Source organism: Pogona vitticeps, chromosome 4 (assembly GCF_051106095.1).
Source record: "Pogona vitticeps strain Pit_001003342236 chromosome 4, PviZW2.1, whole genome shotgun sequence".
Classification (NCBI taxonomy): Eukaryota; Metazoa; Chordata; class Lepidosauria; order Squamata; family Agamidae; genus Pogona; species Pogona vitticeps.
In genome coordinates this window covers 131311737-131327093 of record NC_135786.1, presented here as the reverse complement: position 1 = coordinate 131327093, position 15357 = coordinate 131311737, and the positions used below count along the sequence as shown (strand labels likewise).

General features: G+C 40.5%; 1 protein-coding gene across 2 annotated transcripts in view; it reads right to left on the bottom strand.

Moving 5' to 3' along the window:
• Nucleotides 1–15039, bottom strand: part of PFDN1 (prefoldin subunit 1) — a 48167-nt gene extending 33128 nt beyond the window's left edge. For both annotated transcript variants that reach the window (XM_020799410.3, XM_072998394.2), the window contains exons 1-2: nucleotides 14911–15039; nucleotides 4791–4957 (exon numbers count right to left, since the gene is read on the bottom strand). In XM_020799410.3, the coding sequence (XP_020655069.1) occupies nucleotides 4791–4957; nucleotides 14911–14943 (200 nt within the window). In that variant the 5' untranslated portion in view covers nucleotides 14944–15039. The remainder of the gene's footprint in view (nucleotides 1–4790; nucleotides 4958–14910) is intronic.
• Between the last annotated feature and the right edge of the window lie 318 nt (nucleotides 15040–15357).

The window sequence follows — 15357 nt, the reverse complement described above, 5'->3', positions numbered from 1 at the left end:
CAACAGTAGCAGCAAGAACAGAAGAAATAAAAATAAAAGCAATGAAAAGAACACTACATGCAACATGTAGATTTTCAGGTCACTCTCTTCCACGCTTCAATTAAGAAGCCTGACCAGAATTAATGCTGTTTTCTCTTCCAACAGTTATTTCTGCCTTCATACAAGGAAAGCCAACACTGCATAGTAGGGTATGATGAATTTGTACATACTGTAGGCAAACAGTATCTGCTGCTCAAAAGATAGTCCAGGATCTTGGCATCTTGCCAGTGCATTTTAATTCTATTAGTTCATATTCTTTTGAAAGACTTGTTATGTAGCTTGATACACTCATACACACCAATGTCTAGTTTTGCTGCTTCAGCTACTTGCGAACTGACATCAATGTTTTACTTTGGAACCATGATGAAATTTTAAGATGCAGAATGCTCTGTTTGGACACTTGCACGGCTTCCTTTTACAATATATGAGTGTGTAGAAAAGAACCTTTCAGAATACAGTCCAGATAATAAAAAGGTCATGGCACTTGTCATCCTGAGATGTCAAAACTGTAAAGGAAAACTTCCTCTCTTTAGCTTGGATTTCTGAACAGGGCACAATGAGACTATACATTGCTCAGGCACTCGGTTCCAGTCCCACTGCCTGCACAGTAGCAGGAACAGTCATTAGGTCTTTTGTACTACAGTAGTCCATAAATTGTATTCCATAAATATTCAAATTTTGCCACACTGACAAAGATGGAGGGGAGCACTGACAACATCCAGATCAGCACACATAACCCCCCCCCCAAATTAACACACACACACACACACACACACACACACACACACACACACACACACACACACACACACACACACACACACACACACACACACACACACACGGCATATTCCGGGTCCACTGACAGGTTATAAGTGGAGAAAGGAGATCCAATTCTGAGAGACATCAACATTCCCACAGACTCTCAAACATTGCTATTCTCATCATACTCTGATTCTCCACCTGAACCCATTTCTGACATTCCAGGTTATAAATATGCAGGAAGACTTCTAGTCTAACAAATGATAGAGATATTAACCCTGAAAACTGGCAAAATAGCCTTTATAATGATAGCAGGTCTTTTTTTTAAAAGAAAAGCCACCCCATCCTTGACTCCAGAAGAAGTATGCAACATTACTAGTAGATTAAGAAGAAGTAGCTGTGTTAGTCCCCCTTCATGGATTGCTGCCTTGTTGTGGTGAAGGGGCTTGAGTAATTCAGAGAAGCTATGGGCTATGCCGTGCAGGGACACCCAAGATGGACAGGTCATAGTGGAGAGTTTTGACTAAACGCGATCCACCTGGAGCAGGAACTGTCAAGCCACTCCAGTATCTTTGCCAAGAAAACTCCATGGACAGAAGCAAAAGGCTAAAAGATATGATGCTGAAAGATGAGTTCCTCAGGTCAGAAGGCGTCCAACATGCTACTGAGGAAGAGTGGAGGACAAGGACAAGTAGCTCCAGAGCTAATGAAGTGGTTGGGACAAAGTTGAAAGGACACTCAGCTGTGGATGCACCTGGAAGTGAAAGGAAAGTCTGATGCTGCAAAGAAAAATACTGCATAGGAACCTGGAATGCAAGATAGCGCAACGCCTTCTCCCACCTAGATCTACTTGAATCACTCGATATAGCCAGGAAAGGCGGCCAAGGGGCCTAATGCCAAGGGATGCTCAGAACTTTGGAATAAACTTCCATCAGAAATTCGCCTGGCACCCTCGCTGGGTGTTTTTAAGAGCCAAGTTAAGACTTGGCTCTTTAGGCAGGCCTTCCCTCTAGTCACTACCTGATTTTCTTTTCTTAACTTCCATTTTGCTTTTCCGTCTTGAATGCCACTAATATTATTGATCTGAATTGCCGTTTTAATTGTTTATATGTTGTTTTTCATGTTTTTACTGTAAGCCGCCAAGAGTAGATGTAGTCTAGATGGGCAGGATACAAATCGAATCGAATCAAGATAGGTGGGTGGGTGGGTGGGTGGGTGGACGGACAGACGGACGGACGGACGGACGGACGGACGGACAGATAGATAGATAAATAAATAAATAAATAAATAAATAAATAAATAAATAAATAAATAAATAAATAAATAAATAAATAAATAAATAAATAGCTGGAAAAATCACTGGGCTAGTCAGGTATAATTTAAACGAAATCCCTTATGAAAACACAGTGGAAGTGAAGAACAGATTTAAGGAACTCGATTTGGTGGACAGAGTGCCTGAAGAACTTTGGTAGAGGCTCGTAACATTGTATAGGAGGCAGCAACAAAAACCATCCCAAAGAAAAGGAAATGCAAGAAAGCAAAGTGGCTGTCCAACAAGGCCTTACAAATAGCAGAGAAGAGAAGGGGAACAAAATGCAAGGGAAATAGGGAAAGTTACAGAAAATTGAACGCAAACTTCCAAAGAATAGAAAGGAGAGAGAAGAGGGCCTTCTTAAATGAACAATGCAAAGAAATAGAGGAAAATAATAGAAAGGGAAAAACCAGAGATCTGTTCAGAAAAATTGGAGCTATTAAAGGAACATTTTCTGCAAAGATGAATATGATAAAGGACAAAAATGGGAGGGACCTAACAGAAACAAAAGACATCAAGAAGAGGTGGCAAGAATACACAGAGGAATTATACCAGAAAGATTTGGATATACCGGATAACCCAGATATTATGGTTGCTGACCCTGAGCCAGGCATCCAGGAGAGTGAAGTTAAGTGGGCCTTAGAAAGCACGGCTAATGACAAGGCCACTGGGGGTGATGGCGTACCAGTTGAACTATTTAAAATCTTAAAAGATGACACTGTTAAGGTGCTACATTCAATATGCCTACAAGGTAGGCTTCAGCAGTATGTGGACCGAGAACTCCCAGAAGTACAAGCTGGATTTCAAAGGAGCAGAGGAACTAGAGACAAAATTGCTAACATGTGTTGGATTATGAAGAAAGCCAGTGTTCCAGAAAAACATCTACTTCAGCATCATTGACTATGCAAAAGCCTTTCACTATGTGGACCACAGCTAACTATGGCAAGTCCTTAAAGAAATGGGAGTGTCTGACACCTTATCTACCTGCGAAAAAACCTATACGTGGGACAGGATGCAACAGTTAGAACTGGATATGGAACAACTGATTGGTTCCAAATTGGGAAAGGAGTACAACAAGGCTGTATATTGTTCTCCTGCTTATTTAACTTATATGCAGAATACATCATGCAAAAGGCTTCACTGGAGGAATCCCAAGACGGAATCAAGATTACCGGAAGAAATATCAACAACCTCCGATATGCAGATGATACCACTCTGATGGCAGAAAGTGAGGAGGAATTAAGGAACCTTGTAATGAGAGTGAAAGAGGAGAGCGCAAAAAATGGTCTGAAGCTAAACATCAAAAAAACTAAGATCATGGCCACTGGTCCCATCACCTCCTAGCAAATAGAAGGGGAAAAGATGGAGGCAGTAACAGATTTTACTTTCTTGGGCTCCATGTTCACTGCAGATGGTAACAGCAGCCATGAAATTAAAAGACCCTTGCTTCTTGGGAGAAAAGCAATGACAAACCTCGACAGCATCTTAAAAAGCAGAGACATCACCTTGCCAACAAAAGTCTGCATAGTCAAAGCTATGGTTTTTCCTGTAGTGATGTATGGAAGTGAGAGCTGGACCATAAAGAAGGCTGACTGCTGAAGAATTGATGTTTTCGAATTGTGCTGGAGGAGGCTCTTGAGAGTCCATTCTAAGGGAAATCAACCATGAGTGCTACTTGGAAGGACAGATCCTGAAGCTGAGGCGCCAATACTTTGGCCGTCTCATGAGAACAGAAGACTCCCTGGAAAAGACCCTGATACAGTGGTGCCTCGCTTAGCGATTGCCTCATTTAACGATGTATTCGCTTAGCGATGAGGTTTTTGGAGCGATCTTGCGCTCCGTTTAGCGATGTTTCCAATGGGGAAATTTTGCATAGCGATGTTCGGGACCTTGCTTCACCAAAAATTAACAAAGACTCAGAACAAAGCCAAATAAAGTTTGCAAAGGTTTTACAGGGTGCACTAACAATTCCAAGCATTTTAAACAGTTTTTGAACATTTTAAGACATTTAAAAACAGTGAATATGGACCTGTCAAAACCACTGAAATGCATTGAAACCTATTCAATGCACTCCAATGGGGGAACCACGTTTCGCTTAGCGATGTTTCCTATGGAGATTTTCACTTAAGGACGGTAATCCGTTCCCATTGGAATGGATTATCCGGTTTTCAATGCATTCCTATGGGAAATGGTGTTTCGCTTAGCGATGTTTTCCCACAGCAACGTGTTTTTTTGAACCAATTAACATCGCTAAGCGAGGCACCACTGTATTGGGAAAGTGACAGTAGCCACGAAATTAAAAGATGCCTGTTTCTTCGGAGGAAAGCAATGACAAACCTCTACAGCATCTTAAAAAGCCAACAAAAGTCCGCATAGTCAAAGCTATGGTTTTTCCTGTAGTGATGTATGGAAGCGAGAGCTGGACCATAAAGAAGGCTGACCGCCAAAGAATTGATGCTTTTGAATTGTGGTGCTGGAGGAGGCTCTTGAGAGACAGGAGGGCCTGGCGTGCTCTGGTCCATGGGGTCACGAAGAGTCGGACACGACTAAATGACTAAACAACAATATTCTCAAAAAAATTTGGCTCTGAACAATAACAGATAACAACAACCATAGATAACAGGTATGTTCAGGTACAAAACTGAATATACAAGATAGAAGAAGAAGAATTACTTACATTCTTCCAACCCCTTCATACATTCGCGTTTCATCAGCCAAAGTCATAATCTCTGCATCAGTCAGATGTGCATGCTTTTTCGTCCTGTTCAGCTGATCTATCTGTAAATCTGCCAGCTTCACCTTTTGCTGTGTATCAATTACCTTAGCTTGAAGTTCAGTAAATGCCTAATATGGAAAACAGCATAAGCATAAGTTAGTGAATTATCGGTGACTGACTTAACCACACCTCTAAACGATATTCATGTTATTAGACAAGTTTACCAGTTCTGAGAAGCCAAGTATAGTAAAATCCCAAAATAACAGGAATGTATTTTTTTACTCCTGAGGAAGGAATGGTTATTCATAAAAGTACTTCTGTACATTTCAGGCACAGAGAACTTGAGTTCATTATTCTCAATCCTCTTCTGAAAGGAAAGCCATCTACGTTCAATTCCTCAGATAAAAAATCTGGTTTATAAAGGTAGAATATTGCTTCTGTGTCCACAATCAGGCATGCAACGCAAATGCACTGGTACCTTGTTAACCAGGGTGCAGTTAACCACAGCAACTTACAAACACCAACTGGATTCTGGTCAGGATGTATAAGCAAGAACACATCACAATGTACTATCCTCTCCAATTATGGTGAACACCATGGCCTCTCATGAAGATATACCTTATCCCTTCATTCCCATTCCCTCAAAGGCACAAATCCCCCTCAACCTCAGGATCACCTATAAGAAGGACAAGGAATGGAGCCCAGCCAAGCAAAGATTATTATATGGAAACTGATCTGGTTCTTAGTATTTTTCACTGTTGCCAAATCTCTTAATATTGATTCTTGACAGGGACACAAAGGTCTAGGGGGGGAAATGAAACAACTGGGGGAGGACGGTATTTTCTTTTCATTCCCCCTCCTTAAAGGATTTTTAATTCACATTTTTCTAATGGAATACTGGAACTTGGAAGAATGTGGAAGAACAATTCTGATGAAATTTTGGAATAAATGAAATAATTTCGAAGAAAATAAATTACTCATTCAAATGCTAGGAACTGCACTGTGTGAAGATCTGTATATGAGACAGTCTACAGAATTAGAGAATGAGAAGTCCTAAGCATTTTGTAGAAAAATAAGAACACTCAGCTCCAAGACGCATTCTGCATCTAATGCCTGATGTCATCTTCATGGAAGGAGCATAAGGAGGCAGGGTTTTTTCATTATTTGCAGACAACTGCTTGCCTTTTCGGGTAACCCTCATTTTGGTTTGAGGGAGACATTCACAGTAGAAGCAAAACTGTTTCCATCCAAATACATCTTATTTTGTGGATGCTGTTTTCATTCCTCCCCCCCCCCTATTTTTAAACTACAAAAACTGTAATACATTATCATAGGTAGTATAAGATGCAGCAGTTTATAACCCTCTCTTTAACACAGGGCATATACATCATTTGGTCTGCACAAGAAATAAGGCTTTCATATTGGTAAAATTCAATATGCCAAATAGTAAAATGGTATATGTTAATTAAGTTATGCACTTATCATTTTATATTGCTACAGTTTTTAGGCTTTCAAAAATAATATTACATATATTTTATTTTCCCATATCTTTTTTTAACCCTCAATGTCCCTAAAAACCTTTTTTGGCTTCAAAATATTGTACTTTTTGATTCGTGGTTGATTTCACATGGATCTCCTACGAAGACTGAAAAAGCTATTTGGATGAGTAGCAAAAGGTTGCAACCTAATAAGAAAGAATTAATTATAATAATTGCACTATATACGTTTTATAAGCTGTTTTAATATGTTTTAAGATATGTAAGCCGCCCCGAGTAGACGTTGTCTAGGGGGCGGGGTAGAAATCAAATCAAATCAAATCAAATCAATCAATCAATCAATCAATCAATCAATCAATCAATCAATAAAGTCCAGTTGCCATGACTCAACTTCCAGATAGTCACACCTGGATGGCTGAGAATCTTCACAGATAAAGAACTTGATGTCTCTGGGCTCAGACTAGGATCTATATCAGGAATCAGACTACAAGTATGTTCTCACAAAAATCTACTCCTTGTTTCCACCCATTCCCCTTCACCTAATTTAGAGATTGGGGAAACTTTTTTCTACCCCCATTAAACAAAGGGAAATTAGAAACCTGCTGCTTGTTTAGCAATAGCCAGGTATCTTGCAGCAGATTCCAAACTCCCCTTTATAACTCTCTTCTGCTCAGCCCTGATATGAAGGATACTCATAGTCTGTTTCTACAGTAACCAATCCAACCTTATAAAAACAAATAAAAACAATACTCCAATAACCACAGAAGAAGCAAATATTTATGGCACTGACTATAACCCCTCCCTACTTTTTCTACTCCTTTTCAGTGAAACAACTTGGCCTGACTCATTCATTGATACTTGCCTGGCTAGCAAAGTGTACTCACCACCTCCCTTCATTCAACAACTAGAGGACTTGTCCTACACAGCAACTGTAGGGAGGGAGGGGTCTTAACACCATTTAATTGCTGTGTAGTAGTAGAGGATAAACTGTTTCAAGCATGCTGATTCTAAGCTCCATGAGCTAATAGTGCACATTCTCAAGGCTTAACACACACTTGTCACAAAGTACATGTTTAGTATAATAATCAACTTAGCTGTGTATAAAAAGTAGATTGTAATTTATGAAAACACACACTGAAATAAATTTAAGTCTTAAAAGTGCAATAATACTTTTGTTTTTGTTTCTGTTTTTAGTATAGGAGTTATTTTATAGAGGCAGTAATAATACATAGCACCATCATACTATTGCAATCATCCCAACGTAAGATCTAAATGCAGCCACTTCAAACTCTCCATACACAGACCAAGTAAGGCATACTCAATAAAAAAATAAATCCTATAAATAGCAACACTTTATAAGCAATGTATTAATGTTCCAACTGCTGATAAACATGGTGAAAGTACAGAACATTCCATGAAGAACTCAAAACTGTTATAAAAACATGAAATAGAGTGTCCCTCCCCTATTTCACCTACCTGGCCCACCAAATCATTCTACACTAAGCTACTCCATGTAGCAACCCCAAGGGAAGACCAGAAATCTTCTACAAGATAAAGGGCCTTCTCCGCGGTAGCTGTAACCTTACGAAACCAGCTCCCGGAGGAGCTATGCCTGCCTCCCTCGCTGTTGTCACTTAGAAGGCAAGTCAAAACATTTCTTTTCAGAGAGGCCTTTCATATTGACCCTGGTTGATGGATTGCTTAACTCCTGTCCTGCTAGAACTAGGAAATTGTTCATGGTGCCATTGGTTTTTATGTGTTTTAATCTTAATCTTACCAGTTACTGTTTATATGTTTTAATTTGTTGTTAAACCACCCAGAATAGTGCTCCTGCACTAATGGGGCACTATATAAATTAAACAGTAAGTAAATAAGTTAAAAAACGACTAAATTTCTCAATCAGTGATTTCCGCACAGAGAGAGGGAAAGACATCTGCAGAGATTTTGTTGGAAGGGAAGTACAGACTAGAAAAATGAAATGTATACTGAAAATTATATAGTTTTGTGAAGAAGCGCTTGTAGTTGACATCACTGAATTCAAACTACCATCAAGAAGACAGAATTTATGAATATTTCCTAGCAACAACATTGTAAAACATCAAACAGATTATATTCTAGTTAATCATTAACAAATCAGTGAAACCCTATCCTGGAGCTGATCTAAATTCAGAACATCATTCTGACGTCACTGTTGCTAATTTCAAATAAAAGAAAAGAAAAAAGAAAAGCATATAAAATAAACATCAAAGTGATCCAATTTTATATACTATTATTATGGAAGAAATTCCTGAAAGGACCGATAAGACTGCATACTCAGCTAGCTCAGATTGAAATGTAATTTGCTCTAAACTAATGAAGGCTTTAATTGACATGGCTAAGAGCAACCTATAAAGAAGAAATGTAAAAAACTAGAAACAGAGATAATGGAGTACAGATGAAAATGGAAAAATAAAGAAAACATTAATACAAAACTACATAAAAGTATCTGAATCAAAATTGGAGGTTTGGATGATGTCCAGAAATACAAAACCTAGAGAGTACAGTACTCAGAATTCCTTCAATGAGCTTGAAAAGGATCAAGGGGGCAACAGCCACAGTAAAAACTAGACTGGAAATATATAAATCTAAAATTCAAAATGCAGTACTGTACAACTAATAAAAAGCAGCAAAACTCTTTGATTCTGGGATATTTTCACGGGCCTCTTAAATCTAAAAGATGATGGGAGCTAAATATTTTAATTAATTTTTTCAGTTACATCTGAAAAATAGTAATCATTCCTGAAATATGGCAGGGATCAATGTTTATTCAATTGATCAAAAAGGTAAATAGAGAAATAAATTCATTGAGCCAGTTACTTAAGGCTGTTTTTAAAATAATACACTGCATAACTTATATGTGTAAAGAAGGAGCAGAACATACACAATTTGTATTCACAGGAGACTCTGGAGCCATGGAAGCACTGTTCTACCAATATGTAAATAGCAAGTGATACTGTGATAAGAATGTGGATATGTATGCTTGCTGTACTGACTATAGGCGTGGCACGCTTGCGCGCATGCACGGATGAGTGTGGCACGCTCATGGGTGAGTGATGTGCACAAGCGTGCCACGCCCACCCATGAGTGCACCACCCCCACTCCCGAGCACACCACGCCCACATGCAAATGTGTCACACCCATCCACGAACATGCCCGCTCACCCACGCATGCACAGGGGCGGGAGATCTCTCTCTGCAGCTTGGTACTGCGAAGCCCAGGGACCAGCACAGAGCCACAGACCAGGGGTTGGGGACCCCTGGATTAGATGACAGAACATAGAGATACAAGAAGGAACAGGATAAGAGTGCACTATATCAGCACTATTTTTCAATTTGTATTCTAAGAACATATTTAGGAAAGCTAACTGAAATGTAAAGGGTCCCAAGAACATACAATATGCAGATATTACAGTGGCACTGGATGACAATACAGATGGTCTCTGAAGTTTACTCAGTAAAATCAATGAAATAAGCAATAAACACAAGCTAAAACTGACTGCTAAGATACCAAGTTCATGGTCATCAATAAAAAGCTAGCAGCCCAAGAAATGCAGTTAACAATCCAAAATAAAAGTGTAGAGTGTATTGACAACTGTACAATATAACATAACATTAGCTTAATACACCGTAGAATTATTAGTATATTTCTATGTATACTTGGCTCTATTGTACAGCAAGGATGTATAGATTTTAACACAATCACCATAAAGGAAGACAGAAATATGTGAAGATGATAAGAACTGGGTCAAGAGGCTAACTAGCACAGATTGGAACGTTTGGAGGGCAGACAAAGGCTCAGATGAATGTGTGCTGGATTGTTGAATGGAAAGAGGTCTGGAGCAGACAGAGAGGATGAAGGAGTTGTGCTGAAACCATGTCCTGCTTGGACATGAGCTGGTGAGATCATTCTAGACGACAGGGTCAGTTTGGATGGTGGCATTTCAGCTAGCCGAAGATGACTGGAACCCAGAGATTAGGGAGGTTAGTTATGAAGGTGGGGACATTGACACTCAAAAGACTGTTGTTTGGAGGGTACTCTCTGGACTTAGTTGGCCCAGCTAAGTCTGTGAACATTGAGTGCTGAAGGGCCTGATACTGAACACCATCAGCTGCCATTTCCCACCTGCCCAGAGCGTCTCCACTCTTGGACTCACCTCTTTAGTGCAAACATGTCCATAGCTTCTTGGACCTTTTCTTTGGTGTAGTTGCCTTAACACTTGTGTGTTTATCATACATTTGCTGTATATGCCCACTATTATTTGTATTTATTATTATTTTTCTTATGTATTTATTAGGTCATAATTATTTCTTGTTAGTCTTCAGTTTGTTTTCCTTAGGGGTTTTAAGCCTTTTTTGTAAATTTAATTTTCAGAAGTTTAGTTTAGGGACCTTTTTCTTTGGTTTTGGGACTAAATGGGGTGGGATATTTTATATATATATTTTAATTTTTTCCTTTTTTGGTATGGTGGTGGAATTAAGGCCTGGTGGTAGAGGGTTAAACCTGGAAAATTAAATATGTGGGGGCACAATGGAATATTGGTGGTGATGGGGAGGGGGAGATATGGTGCTGGAGGATTTGTTGGCCATTTCACGAGAACCTGGGGTTGGCATTTGGTTCCAGTTCTGGGTTCTAACATTCCCTCCTCTGGACAGGTGCAAGGGAACCGGCTCAGCCCATTGCCTCAATCACACCCATGCTCCTCCTGGATCTTAAAATCGGCCAGGGCAGTGACCACTGAATGGGCCACTCAGATAGTGAATTCCTCCTTACAGGAAGGATATTTACCTTCCATCTAGAAGGATACCCCTTCTGAAAACAGCCACCTTATCAACCAATGACCTGAACTATCATCCAGTTGCTAACACACCATTAATGGCGAAACTGACTAAGATGTTGGTAGCTGACCACCTGCAAGTGTTCTTGGATAATTAACAATAGTCTGAATCCATTTCATTCAGAGTTCAGGCCAACATCATGGGACTGAGACAGTTTTAGTCACCCTGCTAGATGACCGGTTATGGGAAGCTGACCAGGTCAATATAAACCTGTTGGTTCTCCTGGATCTCTCAGCCTCCTTTGATATCATTGACCACTGTATCCTCCTGGACTAGTTGTTGGGACTGGTGATTGGAGGCCTAGTATTATGCTGGCTTTGTTACTTCCCTGATGGCTGGTGCCAGAGAGTCCAGCTTGGGGAAGCTGTTCATCCCTGTGGAGATTATAATGTGGTGTCCCACAGGGGCCAACCATCTCTCCTTGCTATTTAACATCTACATGAGGCCACTGGGGGAGGTCATTCAGAGATTTGGAATGCGATGTCATGAGGATGCTGATGACACGCAACTCTTGTCTTTCCTTTTCCTCTTCAGCAGGGGAAGCTATACAGACCCTAGAGCATTTTGTGGCCGCAGTTAGGGACTAGATGAGGGCAAATAGGCTGAAGGTGAATCCTGACAAGAAGGAGATCTTGCTGTTGGGAGGACATCCTAATTGGTTAAGGGGTCTGTTGTCTGATCTTAGTGGGATCACACTTCCCTGAAGGATCAAGCCCATGATCTGGGTGTGCTTTTGGACCCAGCCCTCTTGATGGAGAAGCAGATCTTGACCATGGCCATATCTGCCTTTTTCCATCTGAGTCAAATTGCACATTGCCACCGCCTTCTTGATAGGAAGTTTCTAATAACATTGGTTCACACGTTGCTAATCTCAAGGATCAATTATTGCAATGCTTTGTCCCTGGGGCTGCCCTTGAAGACAGTTCGGAAGCTGCAGCAAGCGCAAAATGCAGCAGCCAGGCTGGTCTCTGATACATTTAAATTTGACCGTATTTCACCCATCCTGGCTCACCTGCACTGGCTGCCAGTATGCTTCCAGGTCAAATTCAAGGCACTGATGTTAATGTATAAAGCCTTTTACGGGTTTAGGACCTTGTTACCTGTCAGAACGTATCTCCCTCAGGTCATCCTCCCATCTCACCTGCACCTCCCAATCCCTGATGCTGTGGGTGGCCATTCTGAGAGAGGCCTAGAAGTCATCAACCAGAGGCTGGGGCTTCTCGGTAGTGGCTGCCCCACTCTGGAATTCCCTCCTTGTAGAGGTGTGATTGGGCCCCACCCTCCTGAGCTTCAGTAACAAGTGAACCTGGTTTTTAACCCAGGCCTTTAAAAACCTCACCCCTTTGTAATATTAATTTTGTACTGAATTTACGTCAGCCCATGATTCACCAAACAGCTTTTGCTTTTATATATTCAATTTTTTTCTAACTGTTGTATTGTATGTTTTTGTGATATCCTGAAAGCCACACAGAATAGTGGCTTGTCCACCTAATGGACGGGATAGAAGTTCAAACAAACACTCTACTTAGTCCTGAGATCTACTGACAAAGATCAGAGATTAAAATAGGCTTGTACACAAAAAGTCAGACACTCTTGCACCATGCTTTTTAGGGCTTTAACCACCATCCTGAACCAGTCTCAGAAATCAGTGTAAATAGTTTAAAACTTAAAATATACCATATGGTCTCCAAAGAACAGAATTACTAGGATCCAGTAGAAAGTCACAGCTAGAATATGTCCATCAGATCAGTTAGAAATGTGGTGACTCAACCCCTTAAGTTCAATTGATTAAATGGGCCTATTCTAGTTGTAATTTACTACATTTTGCATTAGCCGTAGTTTCTGAAGAATTTTCAATGAGCAGCAACATACAGAACTTGTTGTTCTCTAAATGAGGCAGGTAAGGCATGGATCACTGCCTTCCTCTGGAAGGACAGCTAACACACTACTTGAAACTAGACAACGGCATTTTTGGCCACAGCAGATGCAGAAGCAATCCTAAATCCAACAGCATAAGCAAGCAATGGATCTTGTTTTTCTTCAAGTAGAACCACTATCCCACCAACATCAGCTTTTAGGAATTTGGAATGAATTGAATATTTCAATAATGATAAGGAGGGACAAGGATGGCAAAAAAATGCAGAACTAAACACAAGTGTGGAAGCATGTTCACATTGATGCACATATCCAACTTAGTTAATGAAGATCACCATGCAGCAATATTTAATTTTTAGTCTCCTGAGAGACTCTTCCCATCCTGCTTATAACTTTTTTGAACTGCTACCATCTGGCAGAAGATATAGAACAATTAAGACTTGGACCACACGTTTTCTCAATAGTTTTTATCCCAGAGCTGTAATTGCAATTAATAATGAGCTTAAAGACCACCAGTAGTGAATAATTAGTTGGACTGTGTTACTTGGCCTGCGGGGTAGATGTTTGTATTTTTAGTGGGGGACTTTTAGTGGGTGGGGAGTGTTTGGGGAATTTTATGTTTGTGCATGTGTCTGGTCTCTGGGTGTCTGTGAATTTCATTGTATGTGTATATACTGACAATGACAATAAATTATTATTATTATTATTAAACACACATACAAGGTTGTTTGTTTAAATCCTTTCAAATTTTGTAACTGAATTAATAAGCTTTCATTTTGTATACAATTAATGTATTTAATAAACTCTGGAGAAGCAACTTAAAATGAGTTATGTAACTAGTCAACTGTGAAAACTAAGAGTTTAGAATTCAAAAGCAGATATCCTTATTTAAGTCTGGCATAATATGAATCCTGGGCTTCAACATTCCCTCAAACTTCAGAAAAGAACTCAGGCTAACAGAAAAAGAGGTGAAATGGATACATGGAAGCTTGGCTGTCAGCATAAAACAGAAGAATGTAGGTATTTAGTGATTACATGGCACAGAATTTAAATGAGTGCCTTAATTTACAATTTCCATCATTGTTGGTGCACTGATTAATTGTTCTTCTCTCAAACTAAATGTTGTTTAATTCAAGCCCTTGTTTTACAATAAAATTGTACACTGCTGGGATGAAAGAAACACGACATTCACTTCCAACAATACTAGAATACAAAGAAACTGACGGATTCTAGATTAAGGGCACGCAAGTTCCTAATGCAAAACATCATAACTTACAAAATTAACCCCCTCGGGAAGCAGTGACAGCTATAGTATACTTAGAGGACTTTGAGAAAAGATTAACTCAAAGTGTGGCAGAGAGACTGATCAGTACCTACTGGTTATGACAGTTAAATAGATCACAGCCAGTATGTCTACAAAGGACAAATTCTGGGCCAACCACGGCGAAAGGCTGTTGGGCTCAAGATGAGCTTGAGACCTCCATGGGATGCTTATCTGATTTGCCAACTTGGAAAAACAGGATGCTGGATGAAATAGAACCATTTAAGGAGAGCTCTTCCAATGTTTCGACTAACTCAAGGCACTGCAATTAAAAGACGTTGCTTTGTTTTCAACAGAACAGCACCCAAGGGAGTCCATATGAAGAAAGAATTCTGATATTCCCGTGCCACCCCGAACAAGTCCCACTGGAGAGGAGATGGCAACCAGCAACGTCCATCCGCCTCATTCCTGAAAGCAGCAGCCTCGGAGTACCAAACCCTCCAACATTTTCCACCAGCTCCTAACCGGCGTTTTGCTTTGTTTGCACTTCACTCCCTCCCGCCTCCACCCAATACCTTTTTCAGCTCAAGGTCCACGGGCGCTGCCATTTTGTCTGCTTTGAGAAAGACTGCGCATGCGGACAGGGCAACGACATTAACTGTCGCAAAGTCCCCCCGTTTTGTTCGGGCCGCGGCTTGGTCCGCGCATGCGTACTAGAGAAGCCGAAGTCTACGTCTCTCGTTGTCGGGTGTTTCTGTTCTTGCCCTCTTCCCGTAACCTCCCTCCGTCAGGTCAGATGCAGCCTCGCCCTGATGAGACAATAGGGGCTGCGTCCTGGTTTCTTTGGCTCCACTGTTAATAAAAGCACAGCTGCTGTGCTCGTAGGTCAACCGCCTAGCAGTTTGTAAAGCTAACGGCTCACTTGTGTGATGTGCTGTCGACTCTGATGTGTGGCGGGTGTTGTACGTGTGATATTTAAGGGTGTTGGGTTTTTTTTTCCCACTAGTCTCACTCGCCTGTCA